The 27,500-nt window shown below is 38.5% G+C and overlaps 2 protein-coding genes across 5 annotated transcripts in view; one reads left to right on the top strand and one right to left on the bottom strand.

The window, feature by feature from the left end:
* aifm2 (AIF family member 2) overlaps positions 1-8,955 on the bottom strand; it is a 14,130-nt gene extending 5,175 nt beyond the window's left edge. For 3 of the 4 annotated variants that reach the window (XM_079694916.1, XM_079694917.1, XM_079694918.1), the window contains exons 1-5: positions 8,830-8,955; positions 3,102-3,273; positions 2,350-2,541; positions 1,347-1,462; positions 1,026-1,145 (exon numbers count right to left, since the gene is read on the bottom strand). In XM_079694916.1, the coding sequence (XP_079551042.1) occupies positions 1,026-1,145; positions 1,347-1,462; positions 2,350-2,539 (426 nt within the window). In that variant the 5' untranslated portion in view covers positions 2,540-2,541; positions 3,102-3,273; positions 8,830-8,955. Of the gene's footprint in view, positions 1-1,025; positions 1,146-1,346; positions 1,463-2,349; positions 2,542-3,101; positions 3,274-4,330; positions 4,588-8,829 lie in introns of those variants that run through there. The other variant, XM_079694919.1, reaches the window with a different exon arrangement.
* The window catches only part of LOC307026779 (ninein-like protein), a gene marked incomplete at both ends in the record, with an annotated part of 21,866 nt that continues 3,279 nt past the window's right edge, over positions 8,914-27,500 (top strand). Inside the window, 3 exons of the mRNA XM_079694910.1 lie at positions 8,914-9,090; positions 9,539-9,635; positions 12,723-13,070. Coding sequence (XP_079551036.1) covers positions 8,914-9,090; positions 9,539-9,635; positions 12,723-13,070 — 622 coding nt within the window. The remainder of the gene's footprint in view (positions 9,091-9,538; positions 9,636-12,722; positions 13,071-27,500) is intronic.

Below are 27,500 nucleotides of genomic sequence, written 5' to 3'. Positions count from 1 at the left end.
AGGGAACACATAGCACCTCCTTCTCCACCCGGTTAAGCAGCAGGCTAAAGGGAACACATGGCACCTCCTTCTCCACACGGCTAAGCAGCAGCCTTAAGGGAACACATAGCACCTCCTTCTCCACAAGGCTAAGCAGCAGCCTTAAGGGAACACATAGCACCTCCTTCTCCACACGGCTAAGCAGCAGCCTTAAGGGAACACATAGCACCTCCTTCTCCACACGGCTAAGCAGCAGCCTTAAGGGAACACATAGCACCTCCTTCTCCACACGGCTAAGCAGATGCCTTAAGGGAACACATAGCACCTCCTTCTCCACACGGCTAAGCAGCAGACTTAAGGGAACACATAGCACCTCCTTCTCCACACGGCTAAGCAGCAGCCTTAAGGGAACACATAGCACCTCCTTCTCCACACGGCTAAGCAGCAGGCTAAAGGGAACACATATCACCTCCTTCTCCACCCGGTTAAGCAGCAGGCTAAAGGGAACACATGGCACCTCCTTCTCCACACGGCTAAGCAGCAGCCTTAAGGGAACACATAGCACCTCCTTCTCCACACGGCTAAGCAGCAGCTTATCTCAGCGTGGTAACGAGACACATTGTGTATCAAAAGCGTTCAGTGCATCTTATGTATCGGGTGTATGTGAGCTTAGATGTTAAAAAGGTGAGCGAGTTCCTCTCACCACTCACGCGTGGCCGCCATGACACACATACATACACACACCCTCAAATGAATGATTCCCCTTATGGGGACCTCCATTTTGTCCCCATAAGGGAGGCGAATCCCCACACGTGCCTGTGTAAACAGATGTAGGTCCCCACAAGGATGGTAATGCTAAGCCACACACACACACACACACACACACACACACACACACACACACACACACACACACACACACACACACACACACACACACACACACACACACACACACACACACACACACACACACACACACACACACACACACACACACACACACACACACACACACACACACACACACACACACCCTCTCTCACCTGCTCCAACAGGTCACCGTACGCCTTCACGGCGCTCTGCAGCGTTGCCTCGGTGACGAAGCGACCTGGAAACGCTCCGATCATCCCCGTGCAGAGGATCAGGTGGGAGTACTGGAACTCCTGGGGACACAATGATATTAATAATAACACAACAATATAATAACAAAGAGGAAATAAAAGAATACAAAGTAACAAATATCAAGAAGCAAAACAAATACATTTGTGAAAGTAAAAAGGTAAACAACATTTTTTTTTTTCGGAAAACAATAATAATAATAATAATGATAATAATAATAGCAGTAGAGGAGGTGCAGTGCTGACCCGGCCCCCCTCCAGGACCACGGTTTGGTTCTCCGTGTCGACTTTCTGAACTCGACCCTGAACGAAACTTTCTCCAAACGTCTCTGAGAACGGGATGAAGGTCCTCTCAGCGAAGCCTGGAGGAGGAGGAGGTGCTATCATTACTACAGGAGGAGGAGGTGATATCATTACTACAGGAGGAGGAGGTGCTATCATTACTACAGGAGGAGGAGGTGATATCATTACTACAGGAGGAGGAGGTGCTATCATTACTACAGGAGGAGGAGCTATCATTACTACAGGAGGAGGTGCTATCATTACTACAGGAGGAGGAGGTGCTATCATTACTACAGGAGGAGGTGCTATCATTACTACAGGAGGAGGAGCTATCATTACTACAGGAGGAGGAGGTGCTATCATTACTACAGGAGGAGGAGGTGCTATCATTACTACAGGAGGAGGTGCTATCATTAATACAGGAGGAGGAGGTGCTATCATTACTACAGGAGGAGGAGCTATCATTACTACAGGAGGAGGAGCTATCATTACTACAGGAGGAGGTGCTATCATTACTACAGGAGGAGGAGCTATCATTACTACAGGAGGAGGAGGTGCTATCATTACTACAGGAGGAGGAGGAGCTATCATTACTACAGGAGGAGGTGCTATCATTACTGCAGGAGGAGGAGGTGCTATCATTACTACAGGAGGAGGAGGAGCTATAATTACTACAGGAGGAGGAGGAGCTATCATTACTACAGGAGGAGGTGCTATCATTACTACAGGAGGAGGAGCTATCATTACTACAGGAGGAGGAGGTGCTATCATTACTACAGGAGGAGGTGCTATCATTACTACAGGAGGAGGAGGTGCTATCATTACTACAGGAGGAGGTGCTATCATTACTACAGGAGGAGGAACATCTATCATTTGTCAAAGGAAATAAAAAGGGAGATTAAGAGTGAATATAAAATGTAGAAGACGGAGGAGGTGCAGGAGGAGGTGCAGGAGGAGGTGCTGTTACCCGGCTGCACAGAGGCCCTCAGCGCCCCCACGTTGTGATGGAAGGCGTCTCTGAGGTCCAGGAGCGTGAAGCTGATCCCGGCGTCCTGAAGGAGGCGAGACGCCGTGATGCCCCCGAACCCACCACCAACCACCACCACGTGGGCACTGCTGTCCAGGGGGGGGGAGGAGGAGGAGAACCAGGCCCCCATATCTACACACACACACACACACACACACACACACACACACACACACACACACACACACACACACACACACACACACACACACACACACACACACACACACACACACACACACACACACACACACACACACACACACACACACACACAAGTTAATACAAGAAAGTATACTTAAAGTACCAAAAATAAAAGTAGAATAATAAATAAAATGAACTAGTAAATACATCTATTAAATAAATATAGTGCAGTAAAATGAGTTACACTATGTGGCCACTAGGGGGCGTTTTATGTTCAAATTAAGCCTCAAGAAGTGACCTGTTATGTGATCCTATTGGCTGGAAACTTCAACCCTTCATCTCACCACCAACACTGATTATATTTAAAAATGACTCTGACGTTATGATGCTTTTATTAAAGTCTGAAGAGGCTTCTGCTTTTCAGGATAACTTCTCAAAGTTTCTGAACTCAGTCTTCCTTCACTTTTAGCGCCCCCTGTTTCCTCTCCATGTTGCTTTAATCAGCTGTTGTCAGTCACGTGACTATCATGGACTGGAGGTGAACTCACCTGCTGCAGGTAGAAAGGTTATTTGATCTCAGGTAATATTCTGATAATTAATATTGTTATGATTTTCTTTTCCTGCTTCTTCTCTGCCGGCGTCTTGGTTTCTGACGATGTGACGTCTCTCCGCCAATCACAGCTCTCTGGGGGCGGGCTCAACTTCTGGTGCGTTCAGGTGCTGCAGGAAAATACACAAGTATTACATAACAATCTATTTATCCTTAAAAAATGTAATCCTATTATGTTATTGTTTGTCTTATTTTTATTATTATTATTACGTGTGTTTTCCTCCATTAATTATTGCAATAAATACCAGATTGTAAGTTCATTCAATGGCTTTTTATTATTTATGTACAGGACACATCATTTATTATTAATGTTAAAACTTATGGAAATAAATTATTCAGAAAAAAACTGTGTTTTTTTATATTAACAAAAAGGGATCTATAACCACATTTTGACTCTTTAACATTTTTAAATATAGTGTAGCGATCTGCATTTATTGTTCAAGTGTTCTGTTAACTGTTTGTGTCAGGCTTCTGTGAGGAGAGCAGGTAGGGGCGGGGTTGGGGAGCAGAGGGTTTGGTGTGTGTGTGTCTGTGTGGGCGCGTGCAGGTGAGTGAGAGGTTGGCGCGAGAGGAGAGAGAGTGAGAAAGGACGGATGAGAGCCGTTGGTTGTTAATAAACCTGTTTAACTTGAGAACGCTTCACTCGTCATTCCGACACGTCCGGGTGGACGTTACAATAGGTTTACTTTTAAACATTTTATTTGAGTTGTTTCTCTACATTTTGGGATTTATTGTGCAAAGTACATTATTTTTATATTTATTATCATAGGTCAAAAATATGACAAAAAACAAACAAACCTTGATTTATTATATTATATATATTATTATAATTATTATTCTGTATTTATTATGATTATCATTAATATTATAATCATTAATTGACACACCTTATCTGTATTTTTAAATGAATTATTTTTAGTTATATCTGAGTAGAGCAGCGCCCTCTAGTGGCAGGTCTCTCTCACGGTGTCGTCAAGTTGCCATAGAGACAAAGGAAAGACCAGAAAAGATGCTTTTATCTTTTCAAAATAAGAGTTACTTCAAATATGTTGCCAAACCGAGCAAAATAGTATAATCGTAAATTCCCTTAATTGTTTATAATTGATTATGTTGCTTGCTAATATAATCTTAACGCTAAGTTAAATAAAGACATGTTGCATACTGTACCTGCGAAGGTTATAACAAGCACAGGTCTGGCGGGTAGCATTTTATTTTTGAAAAGATTGACCGGAAGTGTGTCTCCGGTGCTCTCAGGCTACGGGAGTCGGTGCTCCGTTACTCTCGGTGTCTCTAGGTGGTTTAACAGCGGACTGTCGGTGGTTTAACGGCGGACTGTCCGCAGCTGAAGAGACACATTCATGGGGAAAACGTGAAGAAACCGGAGAGGAACCGGGGAGGAACCGGAGAGGAGGAGCACTTTCATCCGCGGTAAGAAAACTAACTTATAATCAGTTACCGTTAACTTTGACTTAAGTCGTTAAAGTTTCCGTTAGTAGCGGAGCCGTTTCCCGTTCATATGTAAATACTTTTAAATGTATTTTATTTATTTTATTTTGTGTGTGTGTTGTGGTTAGTCTGGCGCGAGCCTTTTGTTCCTCGCGGCACCGTTCCCATGGTGAAGCTTCATCAGCTCGCGAGACTTTACGTAGCACGTTTAGTGTTTATTTACGTAACGTCAACTAACAACCGTTATTTTTTAAACCACATTTCTTCAACTTTTTAAAATGTTTTATTTATTTATTTAAGAATATATAAGTAGTTCTACATCATTTATCTTATATAGCATAAAGCTCAAATCAGAGGTAGACATGTAAAGTATTAAATACATAGAAATACAGTTTCACATTTCATATTTAATATATAAATACACAATGTGCCTTTTCATCCATAATGTTTTTGCTAATATATTGTTTAAATTCTTAATACAAATGTATAAAATTAGGTCTGGAGTCCCATCTCTTTTTATGGATTATTATATTTCCGTAAAAATAAAATTAACGGAAAATCCATAATATAAGTATCTGTAAAACAGTGACAGTTTTAACGTTATTTATATAATATTATTGATTAAATCTCACCACTTTTCAACTGCTTTTTATCTGTATTTTTAGTGCGTTGTGTTTTATATATTTTTAGTGTGTTGTTTTCTATGAATTTCTACATGTAAAGTGTCTTACCATGAACTACTACTGCTACTAATACTCATACTGCTGGTTAATTTTTTTTTTTTTTACGTTATTCATTTAATATAACAATACATATAATAAGATTTCCAATATTAATACTTTTGTAATTGTTCTGTACTTTAAAGTCTTACCTAAATACATTTTAAAAAACGGTTAAAAATCTGGAATCAAAATGTACTTCAAATATCAAAAGTAAAAATAATCATTATGAAGAATTATTCATAATTTAATATTTTATTTTTAATTTAATATTATGACACTTTGGCTGTAGTGCTGCACTCATAAAATATTCGGATTTAAAATCTAAAGTCAGACAAAGAAAGAATATGGCAGTACTGTACATGTATATATTATTAATTGAATGTGCAGTGTAGGCGTGTTTTGGAGGACGGGCAAAGATCAAAACATATTCAGATTATTATTGTATAAAAAACTAAATGCAGTACTTTCAGCTTTTCTGCTTTAAACATGCTGTTTGTTTATATTTAAAAGATAGTTTTTGCATTTGGATTGACGAAAATAATTAGTAATGTGTTGGTATTTATTTTTGCAAAGGGAACAAAAAGATATAGAGAATAATATATGGTATTATTTTAGTCGCAACTCTGTTTATTATATTATGTATAATATGGTTTCTGTGAGATAAAACCAGGACACTACATACTGGTATACACCTGAACATCAGCAGGAGAGGACTCTTTAAAGTAGAGACACTACATACTGGTATACACCTGAACATCAGCAGGAGAGGACTCTTTAAAGTAGAGACACTACATACTGATATACACCTGAACATCAGCAGGAGAGGACTCTTTAAAGTAGAGACACTACATACTGATATACACCTGAACATCAGCAGGAGAGGACTCTTTAAAGTAGAGACACTACATACTGATATACACCTGAACATCAGCAGGAGAGGACTCTTTAAAGTAGAGACACTACATACTGATATACACCTGAACATCAGCAGGAGAGGACTCTTTAAAGTAGAGACACTACATACTGATATACACCTGAACATCAGCAGGAGAGGACTCTTTAAAGTAGAGACACTACATACTGATATACACCTGAACATCAGCAGGAGAGGACTCTTTCAAGTAGAGACACTACATACTGATATACACCTGATCATCAGCAGGAGAGGACTCTTTAAAGTAGAGACACTACATACTGATATACACCTGAACATCAGCAGGAGAGGACTCTTTAAAGTAGAGACACTACATACTGATATACACCTGAACATAAGGAGGAGAGGACTCTTTAAAGTAGAGACACTACATACTGATATACACCTGAACATAAGGAGGAGAGGACTCTTTAAAGTAGAGACACTACATACTGATATACACCTGAACATCAGCAGGAGAGGACTCTTTAAAGTAGAGACACTACATACTGATATACACCTGAACATAAGGAGGAGAGGACTCTTTAAAGTAGAGACACTACATACTGATGTACACCTGAACATCAGCAGGAGAGGACTCTTTAAAGTAGAGACACTACATACTGATATACACCTGAACATCAGGAGGAGAGGACTCTTTAAAGTAGAGACACTACATACTGATATACACCTGAACATCAGCAGGAGAGGACTCTTTAAAGTAGAGACACTACATACTGATATACACCTGAACATAAGGAGGAGAGGACTCTTTAAAGTAGAGACACTACATACTGATATACACCTGAACATAAGGAGGAGAGGACTCTTTAAAGTAGAGACACTACATACTGATATACACCTGAACATCAGCAGGAGAGGACTCTTTAAAGTAGAGACACTACATACTGATATACACCTGAACATCAGGAGGAGAGGACTCTTTAAAGTAGAGACACTACATACTGATATACACCTGAACATCAGCAGGAGAGGACTCTTTAAAGTAGAGACACTACATACTGATATACACCTGAACATAAGGAGGAGAGGACTCTTTAAAGTAGAGACACTACATACTGATATACACCTGAACATCAGCAGGAGAGGACTCTTTAAAGTAGAGACACTACATACTGATATACACCTGAACATCAGGAGGAGAGGACTCTTTAAAGTAGAGACACTACATACTGATATACACCTGAACATCAGCAGGAGAGGACTCTTTAAAGTAGAGACACTACATACTGATATGCACCTGAACATCAGCAGGAGAGGACTCTTTAAAGTAGAGACACTACATACTGATATACACCTGAACATAAGGAGGAGAGGACTCTTTAAAGTAGAGACACTACATACTGATATACACCTGAACATCAGGAGGAGAGGACTCTTTAAAGTAGAGACACTACATACTGATATACACCTGAACATCAGCAGGAGAGGACTCTTTAAAGTAGAGACACTACATACTGATATGCACCTGAACATCAGCAGGAGAGGACTCTTTAAAGTAGAGACACTACATACTGATATACACCTGAACATCAGCAGGAGAGGACTCTTTAAAGTAGAGACACTACATACTGATATACACCTGAACATCAGCAGGAGAGGACTCTTTAAAGTAGAGACACTACATACTGATATACACCTGAACATCAGCAGGAGAGGACTCTTTAAAGTAGAGACACTACATACTGGTATACACCTGAACATCAGCAGGAGAGGACTCTTTAAAGTAGAGACACTACATACTGGTATACACCTGAACATCAGCAGGAGAGGACTCTTTAAAGTAGAGACACTACATACTGATATACACCTGAACATCAGCAGGAGAGGACTCTTTAAAGTAGAGACACTACATACTGATATACACCTGAACATCAGCAGGAGAGGACTCTTTAAAGTAGAGACACTACATACTGATATACACCTGAACATCAGCAGGAGAGGACTCTTTAAAGTAGAGACACTACATACTGATATACACCTGAACATCAGCAGGAGAGGACTCTTTAAAGTAGAGACACTACATACTGATATGCACCTGAACATCAGCAGGAGAGGACTCTTTAAAGTAGAGACACTACATACTGATATACACCTGAACATCAGCAGGAGAGGACTCTTTAAAGTAGAGACACTACATACTGATATACACCTGAACATCAGCAGGAGAGGACTCTTTAAAGTAGAGACACTACATACTGATATACACCTGAACATCAGCAGGAGAGGACTCTTTAAAGTAGAGACACTACACACTGATATACACCTGAACATGAGGCGTGTGGTGCAGTGGGTTGTGCATTGGTGTTGGGATCAGGTTCAAACCCCACTGCAGTCAGCATGTCGTTGTGTCCCTGAGACACTTCACCCCAAAGTGCTCCTGTGGGGATTGCCACCACAGTATTGAGTATGGAAGTCGCTTTGGATAAAAGCGTCTAACAAGGGACATGTGATGTGATGTAACATCAGCAGGATATTTCCCCCTTTAAGACAAAGTAAATAAAATATTTTTAAAGCTTAATATTTATGTTAGCTGTGTAAGTAACTAGAGACGTTATAAATACCTGTGTGATGTGTTGTGTGTCCTCAGGTGTGTGTCCTGAGGTGTGTGTCCTCAGGTGTGTGTTGTGTGTCCTCAGGTGTGTGTGATGGAGCAGCACAGTGACTACGTTTCTCAGCTGAAGTTGGAGTTTGACAGCTGTGACTCCACCAGCTCTGGATTCCTGGACCGAGACGACCTGACGGAGCTCTGCAGGAAACTGAGGCTGGACACACACCTTCCTCTGCTGATACACACACTGCTGGGGGAGAGGCACCACGCCAGGGTAACACACACACACACACACACACACACACACACACACACACACACACACACACACACACACACACACACACACACACACACACACACACACACACACACACACACACACACACACACACACACACCCTCTGATACACTAACACAAACCGATACATGCTCTTTAATCCCGACACACCCTCTGACCTAAAGACACACTAACACACACTCTGACCTAAAGACACACAGTCACACACACTGACCTTGATACACTCTGATCTACTTCTTGTTTGTGTGTGTGTGTTTCAGAGGACCCTAGCGATGTGTTTGAGGTTATTTGGATCAGCTGTTCTGTATAAAATCCACAAACAGACACAACAGAAAGAGAGCGACCTTTGTTGTTTCTAATCTCCTCTGAAGGTGTTGTGCTCTCACCTGTGTCTCACGATGAACCTGTGTTTGTGCATCAGGTGAACTTTGAGGAGTTTAAGGAAGGCTTCGTGGCCGTTCTGTCTCGCTCTCTGGACTTCAGCACCTCAGAGGACGACAGCAGCTACCTGCAGCCAGGTGAGCAGTGGGGGGGACTGCAGCTCCATGTGCCTTCTGTCTCTTTCTTTATACTTTTAGTTTTCACATTTTTTGCTTATAAATATATTGTTATTTTTTACATTTTTTTTAATATATATATAATTTTTTTTGGGCAGCTTTCCAATATTTTATATAATAATGTACATAATAATACATAATGCATTTGTCTTGCATTTTACAACATTCTTTTTGACAATTTTCATATATTTGAAGGGGATTCTTTACACAGTGTCCTCTGGGAGTCATTGATATATTTTACAGTTCATTTTCACATCTTTTGCATCCAGATTTCAGATTCAACTTATATTTCGAGACATTGTTCAACACTTTACTTATAACATTTGGCCAGCTTTTTGCTAAAATATGTTAAAACAAAAGTAGTTAAAAATATCCCCAAAAGATGAGTGAAAATAGAGGAATATGTGAAAAATAATATGAATACTCACAAAGTCTCATCTGGCTCAACTTCCCAAACTGGGATCAGTCAAAGCATTTGAATAGACCTTATCTACCTTACATCCAAACCCAGTATTACAGACACACTGTGGGGGTGTTACTGTAATTCAGGGGGGGGCCAAACTACGGCCCGGGGGCCAAATGCGGACCGTTTTGAATCGGCCCTCAGCAAATTCAAAAAGTATAATCAGTGATGCAAATTAGTCGCTTTTCGGCGCCTCCCGCTTTTTTAACGCTGCTTTGGGTGACTTGTGTAATTCGTGGAGAACCGAAGAGTTTTCGTTTGGGGGGGGGGGGTGGGGGTCCGTTTAATCCGTCCGTTAGTCCGTCCGACTGACGGACAACTTGTCACTTCAAAAAAGAAGAAGAAATCTAGATCGCCAAATAATTAAACAAGCGAGTGCCTGTTTTTCCTGGCCAAGGACAGGTTCCTTGAACACAACACGAGCGTAACGTGTCTTCACGTGGTTATGTCTCGTCTGAAAGGAGTGTAGACTAGACTTAAGTTCTTACGGAGAGCACCGGAACGCCGCTCCAACTCTTCAAAAATTGCAGTACCCATAAGGAGCCGTACACATGCCGCAGTGTTTGTGTGGCTGTGTCTTTAGTTGTAAGCACAGTGGCGATCTGTTGTTATTAGCATCTGGTTAGCGAGCTATGCTAACGAAAACGAAGAGCTTTTCTACAACCGGGTGGAAGAGAGCTCTCTCCTGAGAGGCTCAAATAACCTCAGCTCAGTGAGGTTAAGACACACCTTGATATGATCATTATAATTATTAATGAGACATTAGAGACTAAATGAAAAACAGGTATAAAATAAAAATGACAGTAACAAAAAAGTTGTTAAAAATAAAAAGAATAGAGTTTAAAAGGGGAGTGATTTGTAAAATATCCAGAAAGAAAAATCTGCTTACAAATGGGTGTTGAAAGATGTACCCATAGATCTGCTCATGTTGTTCTCAAAGTGCACCAGATTGATGCTTTTAACTTCAATATTTAAAAAAAAATCTTCCCCCGGACCCCCCTAGAGAAGGTTAGGTCCCCCCCACTTAAATCATGTTCACATGGATACTAAGTACATTTGCGCACATCTTGTGTCCATGTCGTTCTGTTTTGGTGGTCATGCCACACCGTGCATGCATGCATGCATGCGCGAGTCATGGTAAAATATCTGGATTAAGAGGTTGCGTTTTCTTTGCACAGCATGAAAGAAAGGCCAAATGAATTGTCTGTGATTTTAGTTTTTTTAAGCAGAAGTTGAGTTCAATAATTTGTAGGGACCTCGGAGGATGTTGTAAAAATTGAAAGGAAAAAGGTTCCCCACCCCTGCTGTAAATAATAATAAAAACCCTTGATTTATAACTTAAAATATCTGTCTCCTATTGATGTGAGTATATTATAAAGAATAGCCAGTTAATTGAAGCATTATATTACAGGCCTTTGTCAGATGGTATATTACGCTGTTTCTTTCTGCTTCGAATAGTTCTCTCTTTTTTCACCATACCCGTGTTTGCATCACTGATAATGGAGTATGGATCCCAAATGAAACTTATGCTTGTCTTAGGGCTGCTCAATTAATCGTATTTTAATCGCGATTACGATTATGGCTTGCAACGATTACGAAAACAACGTAATCGACATAAAACGATTATTTTTGTATTATTATTTTTTAAATAATTTTTGTTTGTTTTTGTTTTTCAGTTGAATTATACTTAAAGTTCAGGGTAATCAACTGTTAAAAACATACTCTTCAACTTTTTTTCTCCAATAAATTGATGTTTTCAAAGTCATTTAATAATCGCAATTATTACAATTATTGACCCAAATAATCGAGATTATGATTTAGCATTAAAGCTGGTCAGATAACGAACGAGTAAATGAAAACAGGTGTGTGTGTGTGTGTGTGTGTGTGTGTGTGTGTGTGTGTGTGTGTGTGTGTGTGTGTGTGTGTGTGTGTGTGTGTGTGTGTGTGTGTGTGTGTGTGTGTGTGTGTGTGTGTGTGTGTGTGTGTGTGTGTGTGTGTGTGTGTGTGTGTGTGTGTGTGTGTGTGTGTGTGAGATTAAAATAGCCCAATTGCTTTTACAATAAATAACCATTGAGTGTGTTTAATTGAATAGTAAAGAGGTTTAACGTTAGTGGCAGGTTGTTTGTGAGAGAGAATAAATCAGACAGCCCAATATTTAAAAAAAAATCTATTCTTTTTCGCAACTTCCCGCAATTTCACCGCATAAAATCACCTAAAGACCCCCGCATGTTTAATCACATAATCAAGGATTTTTGCCCGTGTCTTTCTGGAGGGTCTACGTAGTATTCATGTGTTAATGAGCCCACTTTTCAAATACATTCAGTTAATTACAGCTGGAAACAAATCTTAGTTGATACAAAAAATCCCAATAACTTCTTCCCATAACAAGCTTGAAATAAACGTCATGTTTCCTCTTTTCATGCAACCTGAGGCTTCTGTGTTCAGGGATTACATACAACCGAACTTATGAGGCAGTACACCTCACCTCCAGTGAGGGTCCCAGACCTTCCTATATGTTTCAGTGTGTGGGCCTCGGTGAACAAAGTGCGGACCCCCTGCTGTGATAGATATGTGTGTGTCCTCAGTGGTCCCGGAGGAGGTGAAGCCGAAGCTGGTGAAGGGTTCGAAGCGGTATGGCCGGCGCTCTCACCCCGACAGCAGCTCCAGCGCCGAGCGGAGAGACGAGGAGGCGCAGGGGTCTGGAGCTGAACAGGAGGAGGAGGAGGAGGAGGGGGGGAGGAGAGCCAAGCTGAGGCGCTCCACCTCTCTGGAGAGCGTGGAGGTGAGGCTCACTTTCTTCACTTACCAAAATCAAAACATTACGACTTTCTCAGAAAATCTAAAAATTCTGAATTTTTCATTTTTTGACTTTTTCTATTTTTTCCTCAAAATTCTGACTTTTTTTTGGGACTTTTTCTCATTTTTGGGAAAATGCGGACTTTTTAAAAACTTTTTCTAATTTTTTTCCTCAAAATTCTGACTTTTTTCGCAACATTTCCAAATTCCGACCCTTCCTCCTCCTCCTTCTCCTCCTCTTCCTCCTCCTCCTCCTCCTCCTCCTCCTCCTCCTCCTCCTCCTCAGGTCTGTAATGCAGACGGTCACAGACGGCTGTTAGGGTTTCCTCCACGCTCATTTCCTTTCCTCATTTCCTCTCCTCATTTTGATAACAAACCGAATCCAAAGCATAAAAACACAGTTATTTTGATTTGTATTCACTTCTCACTCGTGTTGGCTCAAACACACACACACACACACACACACACACACACACACACACACACACACACACACACACACACACACACACACACACGCACACGCACACGCACACGCACACACTGGTCTCAGATTTCCAGTTGCTGCTGTGAATACCTGAAGAGGGAGGAGGAAGAGGAGGAGGAGGAAGAGGAGGAGGAGGAGGAGGAAGAGGGGGGTCAGTGGGAGTTCTTCAGGAAGTGGTCTGCAGAGGAATGTGCTGTCAGATCAGAAACGCTCAGTTTCTTTCTTTAGTTTTCTGCGGAAAGAGAAACTTCCTGTGAGAGAAGCTGCTGCCATGTTGTTCAAACAGACTGCTGTTACTCTTCCTCTTCCTCCTCCTCCTCCTCCTCCTCCTTAAATACACATTTCTCTGAAACTACAATAAAAACAGGCTTTTTTTCTCACATTTAAAGCAGAAAACCTCAGAAATCAGCGTTTCTTTAAACCCTCAGATGAGGAATGTGTGAACGAGCAGCAGCTGATGGAACAGCTGTTTGCTGCACAGGAAGCTTTTCTGATGTTTCATATTCTATTGAACTCATATTGAGAGAGACTTTCCAAAGCGTCTCCTATCCGCTCAATCCCTCAGTGTTTGGATCAGTGTTTAGATCAGTGTTTGGATCAGTGTTTGAATCAGTGTTTAGATCAGTGTTTAGATCAGTGTTTGAATCAGTGTTTAGATCAGTGTTTGAATCAGTGTTTAGATCAGTGTTTGAATCAGTGTTTGAATCAGTGTTTAGATCAGTGTTTAGATCAGTGTTTGAATCAGTGTTTGGATCAGTGTTTAGATCAGTGTTTGGATCAGTGTTTGAATCAGTGTTTGAATCAGTGTTTGAATCAGTGTTTGGATCAGTGTTTAGATCAGTGTTTGGATCAGTGTTTGGATCAGTGTTTGAATCAGTGTTTAGATCAGTGTTTGGATCAGTGTTTAGATCAGTGTTTAGATCAGTGTTTGGATCAGTGTTTGGATCAGTGTTTGAATCAGTGTTTAGATCAGTGTTTAGATCAGTGTTTGGATCAGTGTTTGAATCAGTGTTTAGATCAGTGTTTAGATCAGTGTTTGGATCAGTGTTTGAATCAGTGTTTAGATCAATGTTTAGATCAGTGTTTGAATCAGTGTTTGAATCAGTGTTTGGATCAGTGTTTAGATCAGTGTTTAGATCAGTGTTTAGATCAGTGTTTGAATCAGTGTTTGAATCAGTGTTTGAATCAGTGTTTAGATCAGTGTTTGGATCAGTGTTTGAATCAGTGTTTGGATCAGTGTTTAGATCAGTGTTTAGATCAGTGTTTAGATCAGTGTTTGAATCAGTGTTTGAATCAGTGTTTAGATCAGTGTTTAGATCAGTGTTTAGATCAGTGTTTGAATCAGTGTTTGAATCAGTGTTTAGATCAGTGTTTAGATCAGTGTTTAGATCAGTGTTTGAATCAGTGTTTAGATCAGTGTTTGAATCAGTGTTTAGATCAGTGTTTAGATCAGTGTTTAGATCAGTGTTTGAATCAGTGTTTAGATCAGTGTTTAGATCAGTGTTTAGATCAGTGTTTGAATCAGTGTTTGAATCAGTGTTTAGATCAGTGTTTGAATCAGTGTTTGAATCAGTGTTTGAATCAGTGTTTAGATCAGTGTTTGGATCAGTGTTTAGATCAGTGTTTGGATCAGTGTTTGAATCAGTGTTTAGATCAGTGTTTGGATCAGTGTTTGAATCAGTGTTTAGATCAGTGTTTAGATCAGTGTTTGAATCAGTGTTTGAATCAGTGTTTAGATCAGTGTTTAGATCAGTGTTCGAATCAGTGTTTGGATCAGTGTTTGAATCAGTGTTTGAATCAGTGTTTAGATCAGTGTTTAGATCAGTGTTTGGATCAGTGTTTGGATCAGTGTTTGAATCAGTGTTTAGATCAGTGTTCGAATCAGTGTTTGGATCAGTGTTTGAATCAGTGTTTGAATCAGTGTTTAGATCAGTGTTTGAATCAGTGTTTGAATCAGTGTTTGGATCAGTGTTTGAATCAGTGTTTGGATCAGTGTTTGAATCAGTGTTTGGATCAGTGTTTAGATCAGTGTTTGAATCAGTGTTTAGATCAGTGTTTGAATCAGCGTTTAGATCAGTGTTCGAATCAGTGTTTGGATCAGTGTTTGAATCAGTGTTTGAATCAGTGTTTAGATCAGTGTTTGAATCAGTGTTTGAATCAGTGTTTGGATCAGTGTTTGAATCAGTGTTTGGATCAGTGTTTGAATCAGTGTTTAGATCAGTGTTCGAATCAGTGTTTGGATCAGTGTTTGAATCAGTGTTTGAATCAGTGTTTAGATCAGTGTTCGAATCAGTGTTTGGATCAGTGTTTGAATCAGTGTTTGAATCAGTGTTTGAATCAGTGTTTGAATCAGTGTTTAGATCAGTGTTCGAATCAGTGTTTGGATCAGTGTTTGAATCAGTGTTTGGATCAGTGTTTAGATCAGTGTTTGAATCAGTGTTTAGATCAGTGTTTAGATCAGTGTTTAGATCAGTGTTTGGATCAGTGTTTGGATCAGTGTTTAGATCAGTGTTTGAATCAGTGTTTGAATCAGTGTTTAGATCAGTGTTTGGATCAGTGTTTGAATCAGTGTTTGGATCAGTGTTTAGATCAGTGTTTAGATCAGTGTTTGAATCAGTGTTTGAATCAGTGTTTGAATCAGTGTTTAGATCAGTGTTTAGATCAGTGTTTGAATCAGTGTTTAGATCAGTGTTTAGATCAGTGTTTAGATCAGTGTTTGAATCAGTGTTTAGATCAGTGTTTGAATCAGTGTTTAGATCAGTGTTTAGATCAGTGTTTAGATCAGTGTTTGAATCAGTGTTTAGATCAGTGTTTAGATCAGTGTTTAGATCAGTGTTTGAATCAGTGTTTGAATCAGTGTTTAGATCAGTGTTTGAATCAGTGTTTGAATCAGTGTTTGAATCAGTGTTTAGATCAGTGTTTGGATCAGTGTTTAGATCAGTGTTTGGATCAGTGTTTAGATCAGTGTTTGAATCAGTGTTTAGATCAGTGTTTGAATCAGTGTTTGGATCAGTGTTTGAATCAGTGTTTGGATCAGTGTTTAGATCAGTGTTTAGATCAGTGTTTGAATCAGTGTTTGGATCAGTGTTTAGATCAGTGTTTGAATCAGTGTTTGGATCAGTGTTTGAATCAGTGTTTGGATCAGTGTTTGGATCAGTGTTTAGATCAGTGTTTGAATCAGTGTTTAGATCAGTGTTTGAATCAGTGTTTGAATCAGTGTTTGAATCAGTGTTTAGATCAGTGTTCGAATCAGTGTTCGAATCAGTGTTTAGATCAGTGTTTGGATCAGTGTTCGAATCAGTGTTTAGATCAGTGTTCGGATCAGTGTTTGAATCAGTGTTCGAATCAGTGTTTGAATCAGTGTTTGAATCAGTGTTTGAATCAGTGTTTGGATCAGTGTTTAGATCAGTGTTTGAATCAGTGTTTAGATCAGTGTTTGAATCAGTGTTTAGATCAGTGTTCGAATCAGTGTTTGAATCAGTGTTTGAATCAGTGTTTGGATCAGTGTTTGAATCAGTGTTTGGATCAGTGTTTGAATCAGTGTTTGAATCAGTGTTTGAATCAGTGTTTGGATCAGTGTTTGAATCAGTGTTTGAATCAGTGTTTAGATCAGTGTTCGAATCAGTGTTTGGATCAGTGTTTGAATCAGTGTTTGAATCAGTGTTTAGATCAGTGTTCGAATCAGTGTTTGGATCAGTGTTTGAATCAGTGTTTGAATCAGTGTTTAGATCAGTGTTCGAATCAGTGTTTGGATCAGTGTTTAGATCAGTGTTTGAATCAGTGTTTGGATCAGTGTTTAGATCAGTGTTTAGATCAGTGTTTGGATCAGTGTTTAGATCAGTGTTTGAATCAGTGTTTAGATCAGTGTTTGAATCAGTGTTTGGATCAGTGTTTGAATCAGTGTTTAGATCAGTGTTTGGATCAGTGTTTGATCAGTGTTTGAATCAGTGTTTGGATCAGTGTTTGAATCAGTGTTTGAATCAGTGTTTAGATCAGTGTTTAGATCAGTGTTCGGATCAGTGTTTGGATCAGTGTTTGAATCAGTGTTTGAATCAGTGTTTAGATCAGTGTTTAGATCAGTGTTTGGATCAGTGTTTGGATCAGTGTTTGAATCAGTGTTTAGATCAGTGTTCGAATCAGTGTTTGGATCAGTGTTTGAATCAGTGTTTGAATCAGTGTTTAGATCAGTGTTTGAATCAGTGTTTGAATCAGTGTTTGGATCAGTGTTTGAATCAGTGTTTGGATCAGTGTTTGAATCAGTGTTTGGATCAGTGTTTAGATCAGTGTTTGAATCAGTGTTTAGATCAGTGTTTGAATCAGCGTTTAGATCAGTGTTCGAATCAGTGTTTGGATCAGTGTTTGAATCAGTGTTTGAATCAGTGTTTAGATCAGTGTTTGAATCAGTGTTTGAATCAGTGTTTGGATCAGTGTTTGAATCAGTGTTTGGATCAGTGTTTGAATCAGTGTTTAGATCAGTGTTCGAATCAGTGTTTGGATCAGTGTTTGAATCAGTGTTTGAATCAGTGTTTAGATCAGTGTTCGAATCAGTGTTTGGATCAGTGTTTGAATCAGTGTTTGAATCAGTGTTTGAATCAGTGTTTGAATCAGTGTTTAGATCAGTGTTCGAATCAGTGTTTGGATCAGTGTTTGAATCAGTGTTTGGATCAGTGTTTAGATCAGTGTTTGAATCAGTGTTTGGATCAGTATTTAGATCAGTGTTTGAATCAGTGTTTGAATCAGTGTTTGAATCAGTGTTTGGATCAGTGTTTGAATCAGTGTTTGGATCAGTGTTTAGATCAGTGTTTGAATCAGTGTTTGGATCAGTATTTAGATCAGTGTTTGAATCAGTGTTTGAATCAGTGTTTGAATCAGTGTTTGGATCAGTGTTTGGATCAGTGTTTATATCAGTGTTTGAATCAGTGTTTGGATCAGTGTTTGGATCAGTGTTTGGATCAGTGTTTAGATCAGTGTTTGGATCAGTGTTTAGATCAGTGTTTGAATCAGTGTTTGGATCAGTGTTTAGATCAGTGTTTGGATCAGTGTTTGGATCAGTGTTTGGATCAGTGTTTGAATCAGTGTTTGGATCAGTGTTTGGATCAGTGTTTGAATCAGTGTTTGAATCAGTGTTTGGATCAGTGTTTGGATCAGTGTTTAGATCAGTGTTTGAATCAGTGTTTGAATCAGTGTTTGGATCAGTGTTTGAATCAGTGTTTGGATCAGTGTTTGAATCAGTGTTTGAATCAGTGTTTAGATCAGTGTTTGAATCAGTGTTTGGATCAGTGTTTGGATCAGTGTTTGGATCAGTGTTTGAATCAGTGTTTGAATCAGTGTTTGGATCAGTGTTTGAATCAGTGTTTGAATCAGTGTTTAGATCAGTGTTTAGATCAGTGTTTGGATCAGTGTTTGGATCAGTGTTTAGATCAGTGTTTGAATCAGTGTTTGGATCAGTGTTTGAATCAGTGTTTAGATCAGTGTTTAGATCAGTGTTTGAATCAGTGTTTAGATCAGTGTTCGAATCAGTGTTCAGATCAGTGTTTAGATCAGTGTTTGGATCAGTGTTTAGATCAGTGTTTGAATCAGTGTTTGAATCAGTGTTTGGATCAGTGTTTGAATCAGTGTTTGAATCAGTGTTTGGATCAGTGTTTGAATCAGTGTTTGAATCAGTGTTTGAATCAGTGTTTAGATCAGTGTTTAGATCAGTGTTTGAATCAGTGTTTGAATCAGTGTTTGGATCAGTGTTTAGATCAGTGTTTGAATCAGTGTTTAGATCAGTGTTTGAATCAGTGTTTGAATCAGTGTTTAGATCAGTGTTTGAATCAGTGTTTAGATCAGTGTTTGGATCAGTGTTTAGATCAGTGTTTGGATCAGTGTTTAGATCAGTGTTTGAATCAGTGTTTAGATCAGTGTTTGAATCAGTGTTTGAATCAGTGTTTGGATCAGTGTTTGGATCAGTGTTTAGATCAGTGTTTGGATCAGTGTTTAGATCAGTGTTTGAATCAGTGTTTAGATCAGTGTTTGGATCAGTGTTTAGATCAGTGTTTGAATCAGTGTTTAGATCAGTGTTTGAATCAGTGTTTGAATCAGTGTTTGGATCAGTGTTTGGATCAGTGTTTAGATCAGTGTTTGAATCAGTGTTTAGATCAGTGTTTGAATCAGTGTTTGAATCAGTGTTCGAATCAGTGTTTAGATCAGTGTTCGAATCAGTGTTTGAATCAGTGTTTAGATCAGTGTTTGGATCAGTGTTCGAATCAGTGTTCGAATCAGTGTTTAGATCAGTGTTTGGATCAGTGTTTGAATCAGTGTTTAGATCAGTGTTTGAATCAGTGTTTGAATCAGTGTTTGGATCAGTGTTTGAATCAGTGTTTGGATCAGTGTTTGAATCAGTGTTTAGATCAGTGTTCGAATCAGTGTTCGGATCAGTGTTTGAATCAGTGTTTAGATCAGTGTTTAGATCAGTGTTTGAATCAGTGTTTAGATCAGTGTTCGAATCAGTGTTCGAATCAGTGTTTGAATCAGTGTTTAGATCAGTGTTTGGATCAGTGTTTGGATCAGTGTTTAGATCAGTGTTTGAATCAGTGTTTGGATCAGTGTTTGGATCAGTGTTTGGATCAGTGTTTAGATCAGTGTTTAGATCAGTGTTTGGATCAGTGTTTGGATCAGTGTTTGAATCAGTGTTTAGATCAGTGTTTGAATCAGTGTTTAGATCAGTGTTCGAATCAGTGTTTGAATCAGTGTTTGAATCAGTGTTTAGATCAGTGTTTGGATCAGTGTTTAGATCAGTGTTTGGATCAGTGTTTGGATCAGTGTTTGATCAGTGTTTGAATCAGTGTTTAGATCAGTGTTCGAATCAGTGTTTGGATCAGTGTTTGAATCAGTGTTTGAATCAGTGTTTAGATCAGTGTTTGAATCAGTGTTTGAATCAGTGTTTAGATCAGTGTTTAGATCAGTGTTTGGATCAGTGTTTAGATCAGTGTTTGAATCAGTGTTTGAATCAGTGTTTGAATCAGTGTTTGGATCAGTGTTTAGATCAGTGTTTGAATCAGTGTTTAGATCAGTGTTCGAATCAGTGTTTGAATCAGTGTTTGAATCAGTGTTTGAATCAGTGTTTGGATCAGTGTTTAGATCAGTGTTTGAATCAGTGTTTAGATCAGTGTTTGAATCAGTGTTTAGATCAGTGTTCGAATCAGTGTTTGAATCAGTGTTTGAATCAGTGTTTGGATCAGTGTTTGAATCAGTGTTTGGATCAGTGTTTGAATCAGTGTTTAGATCAGTGTTTGGATCAGTGTTTGAATCAGTGTTTAGATCAGTGTTTGAATCAGTGTTTGGATCAGTGTTTGGATCAGTGTTTAGATCAGTGTTTGAATCAGTGTTTGAATCAGTGTTTGAATCAGTGTTTGAATCAGTGTTTGGATCAGTGTTTGAATCAGTGTTTGAATCAGTGTTTAGATCAGTGTTTGAATCAGTGTTTAGATCAGTGTTTGAATCAGTGTTTGAATCAGTGTTTGGATCAGTGTTTAGATCAGTGTTTGAATCAGTGTTTGAATCAGTGTTTGAATCAGTGTTTAGATCAGTGTTCGAATCAGTGTTTGAATCAGTGTTTAGATCAGTGTTTGGATCAGTGTTTAGATCATTGTTCGAATCAGTGTTTGAATCAGTGTTTAGATCAGTGTTTGAATCAGTGTTTAGATCAGTGTTCGAATCAGTGTTTGAATCAGTGTTTAGATCAGTGTTTGAATCAGTGTTTAGATCAGTGTTCGAATCAGTGTTTGGATCAGTGTTTAGATCAGTGTTTGAATCAGTGTTTGAATCAGTGTTTAGATCAGTGTTTGAATCAGTGTTTGAATCAGTGTTTAGATCAGTGTTTAGATCAGTGTTTGGATCAGTGTTTGGATCAGTGTTTGGATCAGTGTTTGAATCAGTGTTTAGATCAGTGTTCGAATCAGTGTTTGGATCAGTGTTCGAATCAGTGTTTGAATCAGTGTTTAGATCAGTGTTTGAATCAGTGTTTGAATCAGTGTTTAGATCAGTGTTTAGATCAGTGTTTGAATCAGTGTTTGAATCAGTGTTTGGATCAGTGTTTAGATCAGTGTTTGAATCAGTGTTTAGATCAGTGTTTGAATCAGTGTTTAGATCAGTGTTCGAATCAGTGTTTGGATCAGTGTTCGAATCAGTGTTTGAATCAGTGTTTAGATCAGTGTTTGGATCAGTGTTTGAATCAGTGTTTGGATCAGTGTTTGAATCAGTGTTTAGATCAGTGTTCGAATCAGTGTTTGGATCAGTGTTTGAATCAGTGTTTGAATCAGTGTTTGAATCAGTGTTTGAATCAGTGTTTAGATCAGTGTTCGAATCAGTGTTTAGATCAGTGTTCGAATCAGTGTTTGAATCAGTGTTTAGATCAGTGTTTGGATCAGTGTTTGAATCAGTGTTCGAATCAGTGTTTAGATCAGTGTTCGGATCAGTGTTTGAATCAGTGTTCAAATCAGTGTTTGAATCAGTGTTTAGATCAGTGTTTGGATCAGTGTTTGAATCAGTGTTCGAATCAGTGTTTGAATCAGTGTTTGAATCAGTGTTTGAATCAGTGTTTAGATCAGTGTTTGAATCAGTGTTTGAATCAGTGTTTGAATCAGTGTTTAGATCAGTGTTTGAATCAGTGTTTAGATCAGTGTTTGAATCAGTGTTTGGATCAGTGTTTGAATCAGTGTTTAGATCAGTGTTTGGATCAGTGTTTAGATCAGTGTTTGAATCAGTGTTTAGATCAGTGTTTGAATCAGTGTTTGGATCAGTGTTTGGATCAGTGTTTAGATCAGTGTTTGAATCAGTGTTTGAATCAGTGTTTGAATCAGTGTTTGAATCAGTGTTTGGATCAGTGTTTGAATCAGTGTTTGAATCAGTGTTTAGATCAGTGTTTGAATCAGTGTTTAGATCAGTGTTTGAATCAGTGTTTGAATCAGTGTTTGGATCAGTGTTTAGATCAGTGTTTGAATCAGTGTTTGAATCAGTGTTTGAATCAGTGTTTAGATCAGTGTTCGAATCAGTGTTTGAATCAGTGTTTAGATCAGTGTTTGGATCAGTGTTTGAATCAGTGTTTAGATCAGTGTTTGAATCAGTGTTTAGATCAGTGTTTGAATCAGTGTTTGAATCAGTGTTTGGATCAGTGTTTAGATCAGTGTTCGAATCAGTGTTTGAATCAGTGTTTGGATCAGTGTTTGAATCAGTGTTTGAATCAGTGTTTAGATCAGTGTTTGAATCAGTGTTTAGATCAGTGTTTGAATCAGTGTTTGAATCAGTGTTTGGATCAGTGTTTAGATCAGTGTTTGAATCAGTGTTTGAATCAGTGTTTGAATCAGTGTTTAGATCAGTGTTCGAATCAGTGTTTGAATCAGTGTTTGAATCAGTGTTTGGATCAGTGTTTAGATCAGTGTTCGAATCAGTGTTTGAATCAGTGTTTAGATCAGTGTTCGAATCAGTGTTTGAATCAGTGTTTAGATCAGTGTTTGAATCAGTGTTTAGATCAGTGTTCGAATCAGTGTTTGGATCAGTGTTTGAATCAGTGTTTGAATCAGTGTTTGGATCAGTGTTTAGATCAGTGTTTGAATCAGTGTTTGAATCAGTGTTTAGATCAGTGTTTGAATCAGTGTTTGAATCAGTGTTTAGATCAGTGTTTAGATCAGTGTTTGGATCAGTGTTTGGATCAGTGTTTGAATCAGTGTTTAGATCAGTGTTCGAATCAGTGTTTGGATCAGTGTTCGAATCAGTGTTTGAATCAGTGTTTAGATCAGTGTTTGAATCAGTGTTTGAATCAGTGTTTGGATCAGTGTTTAGATCAGTGTTTGAATCAGTGTTTAGATCAGTGTTTGAATCAGTGTTTAGATCAGTGTTCGAATCAGTGTTTGGATCAGTGTTCGAATCAGTGTTTGAATCAGTGTTTAGATCAGTGTTTGGATCAGTGTTTGAATCAGTGTTTGGATCAGTGTTTGAATCAGTGTTTAGATCAGTGTTCGAATCAGTGTTTGGATCAGTGTTTGAATCAGTGTTTGAATCAGTGTTTGAATCAGTGTTTGAATCAGTGTTTAGATCAGTGTTCGAATCAGTGTTTAGATCAGTGTTCGAATCAGTGTTTGGATCAGTGTTTGAATCAGTGTTTGAATCAGTGTTTAGATCAGTGTTCGAATCAGTGTTTGGATCAGTGTTTAGATCAGTGTTTGAATCAGTGTTTGGATCAGTGTTTGAATCAGTGTTTGAATCAGTGTTTAGATCAGTGTTTGGATCAGTGTTTGGATCAGTGTTTGAATCAGTGTTTAGATCAGTGTTTAGATCAGTGTTTAGATCAGTGTTTGGATCAGTGTTCGAATCAGTGTTTAGATCAGTGTTTAGATCAGTGTTTAGATCAGTGTTTGGATCAGTGTTTGAATCAGTGTTTAGATCAGTGTTTGAATCAGTGTTTAGATCAGTGTTCGAATCAGTGTTTAGATCAGTGTTTAGATCAGTGTTTGGATCAGTGTTTGAATCAGTGTTTGAATCAGTGTTTGAATCAGTGTTTGGATCAGTGTTTGAATCAGTGTTTGAATCAGTGTTTAGATCAGTGTTTGAATCAGTGTTTAGATCAGTGTTCGAATCAGTGTTTGAATCAGTGTTTGAATCAGTGTTTGAATCAGTGTTTGAATCAGTGTTTGGATCAGTGTTTGAATCAGTGTTTAGATCAGTGTTCGAATCAGTGTTTGGATCAGTGTTTGAATCAGTGTTTGAATCAGTGTTTAGATCAGTGTTCGAATCAGTGTTTGGATCAGTGTTTGAATCAGTGTTTGAATCAGTGTTTAGATCAGTGTTCGAATCAGTGTTTGGATCAGTGTTTAGATCAGTGTTTGAATCAGTGTTTGGATCAGTGTTTAGATCAGTGTTTGGATCAGTGTTTAGATCAGTGTTTGAATCAGTGTTTAGATCAGTGTTTGAATCAGTGTTTGGATCAGTGTTTGAATCAGTGTTTAGATCAGTGTTTGGATCAGTGTTTAGATCAGTGTTTGAATCAGTGTTTAGATCAGTGTTTGAATCAGTGTTTGGATCAGTGTTTGGATCAGTGTTTAGATCAGTGTTTGAATCAGTGTTTGAATCAGTGTTTGAATCAGTGTTTGGATCAGTGTTTGAATCAGTGTTTAGATCAGTGTTTGGATCAGTGTTTGAATCAGTGTTTGGATCAGTGTTTGAATCAGTGTTTAGATCAGTGTTTGAATCAGTGTTTGAATCAGTGTTTGGATCAGTGTTTAGATCAGTGTTTGAATCAGTGTTTGAATCAGTGTTTGAATCAGTGTTTAGATCAGTGTTCGAATCAGTGTTTGAATCAGTGTTTAGATCAGTGTTTGGATCAGTGTTTAGATCAGTGTTCGAATCAGTGTTTGAATCAGTGTTTAGATCAGTGTTTGAATCAGTGTTTAGATCAGTGTTCGAATCAGTGTTTGAATCAGTGTTTAGATCAGTGTTTGAATCAGTGTTTAGATCAGTGTTCGAATCAGTGTTTGGATCAGTGTTTAGATCAGTGTTTGAATCAGTGTTTAGATCAGTGTTTGAATCAGTGTTTGAATCAGTGTTTAGATCAGTGTTTAGATCAGTGTTTGGATCAGTGTTTGGATCAGTGTTTGAATCAGTGTTTAGATCAGTGTTCGAATCAGTGTTTGGATCAGTGTTCGAATCAGTGTTTGAATCAGTGTTTAGATCAGTGTTTGAATCAGTGTTTGAATCAGTGTTTGGATCAGTGTTTAGATCAGTGTTTGAATCAGTGTTTAGATCAGTGTTTGAATCAGTGTTTAGATCAGTGTTCGAATCAGTGTTTGGATCAGTGTTCGAATCAGTGTTTGAATCAGTGTTTAGATCAGTGTTTGGATCAGTGTTTGAATCAGTGTTTGGATCAGTGTTTGAATCAGTGTTTAGATCAGTGTTCGAATCAGTGTTTGGATCAGTGTTTGAATCAGTGTTTGAATCAGTGTTTGAATCAGTGTTTGAATCAGTGTTTAGATCAGTGTTCGAATCAGTGTTTAGATCAGTGTTCGAATCAGTGTTTGAATCAGTGTTTAGATCAGTGTTTGGATCAGTGTTTGAATCAGTGTTCGAATCAGTGTTTAGATCAGTGTTCGGATCAGTGTTTGAATCAGTGTTCGAATCAGTGTTTGAATCAGTGTTTAGATCAGTGTTTGGATCAGTGTTTGAATCAGTGTTCGAATCAGTGTTTGAATCAGTGTTTGAATCAGTGTTTGAATCAGTGTTTAGATCAGTGTTTGAATCAGTGTTTGAATCAGTGTTTGAATCAGTGTTTAGATCAGTGTTTGAATCAGTGTTTAGATCAGTGTTTGAATCAGTGTTTGGATCAGTGTTTGAATCAGTGTTTAGATCAGTGTTTGGATCAGTGTTTAGATCAGTGTTTGAATCAGTGTTTAGATCAGTGTTTGAATCAGTGTTTGGATCAGTGTTTGGATCAGTGTTTAGATCAGTGTTTGAATCAGTGTTTGAATCAGTGTTTGAATCAGTGTTTGAATCAGTGTTTGGATCAGTGTTTGAATCAGTGTTTGAATCAGTGTTTAGATCAGTGTTTGGATCAGTGTTTAGATCAGTGTTTGAATCAGTGTTTGAATCAGTGTTTAGATCAGTGTTTGAATCAGTGTTTGAATCAGTGTTTGAATCAGTGTTTGAATCAGTGTTTAGATCAGTGTTCGAATCAGTGTTTGAATCAGTGTTTAGATCAGTGTTTGGATCAGTGTTTAGATCAGTGTTCGAATCAGTGTTTGAATCAGTGTTTAGATCAGTGTTTGAATCAGTGTTTAGATCAGTGTTCGAATCAGTGTTTGAATCAGTGTTTAGATCAGTGTTTGAATCAGTGTTTAGATCAGTGTTCGAATCAGTGTTTGGATCAGTGTTTGAATCAGTGTTTGAATCAGTGTTTGGATCAGTGTTTAGATCAGTGTTTGAATCAGTGTTTGAATCAGTGTTTAGATCAGTGTTTGAATCAGTGTTTGAATCAGTGTTTAGATCAGTGTTTAGATCAGTGTTTGGATCAGTGTTTGGATCAGTGTTTGAATCAGTGTTTAGATCAGTGTTCGAATCAGTGTTTGGATCAGTGTTCGAATCAGTGTTTGAATCAGTGTTTAGATCAGTGTTTGAATCAGTGTTTGAATCAGTGTTTGGATCAGTGTTTAGATCAGTGTTTGAATCAGTGTTTAGATCAGTGTTTGAATCAGTGTTTAGATCAGTGTTCGAATCAGTGTTTGGATCAGTGTTCGAATCAGTGTTTGAATCAGTGTTTAGATCAGTGTTTGGATCAGTGTTTGAATCAGTGTTTGGATCAGTGTTTGAATCAGTGTTTGAATCAGTGTTTGAATCAGTGTTTAGATCAGTGTTTGAATCAGTGTTTAGATCAGTGTTTGAATCAGTGTTTGGATCAGTGTTTGAATCAGTGTTTAGATCAGTGTTTGGATCAGTGTTTAGATCAGTGTTTGAATCAGTGTTTAGATCAGTGTTTGAATCAGTGTTTGGATCAGTGTTTGGATCAGTGTTTAGATCAGTGTTTGAATCAGTGTTTGAATCAGTGTTTGAATCAGTGTTTGGATCAGTGTTTGAATCAGTGTTTGAATCAGTGTTTAGATCAGTGTTTGAATCAGTGTTTAGATCAGTGTTTGAATCAGTGTTTGAATCAGTGTTTGGATCAGTGTTTAGATCAGTGTTTGAATCAGTGTTTGAATCAGTGTTTGAATCAGTGTTTAGATCAGTGTTTGAATCAGTGTTTGAATCAGTGTTTGAATCAGTGTTTAGATCAGTGTTCGAATCAGTGTTTAGATCAGTGTTCGAATCAGTGTTTGGATCAGTGTTTGAATCAGTGTTTGAATCAGTGTTTAGATCAGTGTTCGAATCAGTGTTTGGATCAGTGTTTAGATCAGTGTTTGAATCAGTGTTTGGATCAGTGTTTGAATCAGTGTTTGAATCAGTGTTTAGATCAGTGTTTGGATCAGTGTTTGGATCAGTGTTTGAATCAGTGTTTAGATCAGTGTTTAGATCAGTGTTTAGATCAGTGTTTGGATCAGTGTTCGAATCAGTGTTT

Source organism: Notothenia rossii (genome assembly GCF_949606895.1).
Source record: "Notothenia rossii genome assembly, contig: scaffold_82, whole genome shotgun sequence".
NCBI classification, from domain to species: domain Eukaryota; kingdom Metazoa; phylum Chordata; class Actinopteri; order Perciformes; family Nototheniidae; genus Notothenia; species Notothenia rossii.
Note: the sequence above shows the minus strand (reverse complement) of the source record. Positions and strands in the feature narration are given on the sequence as shown.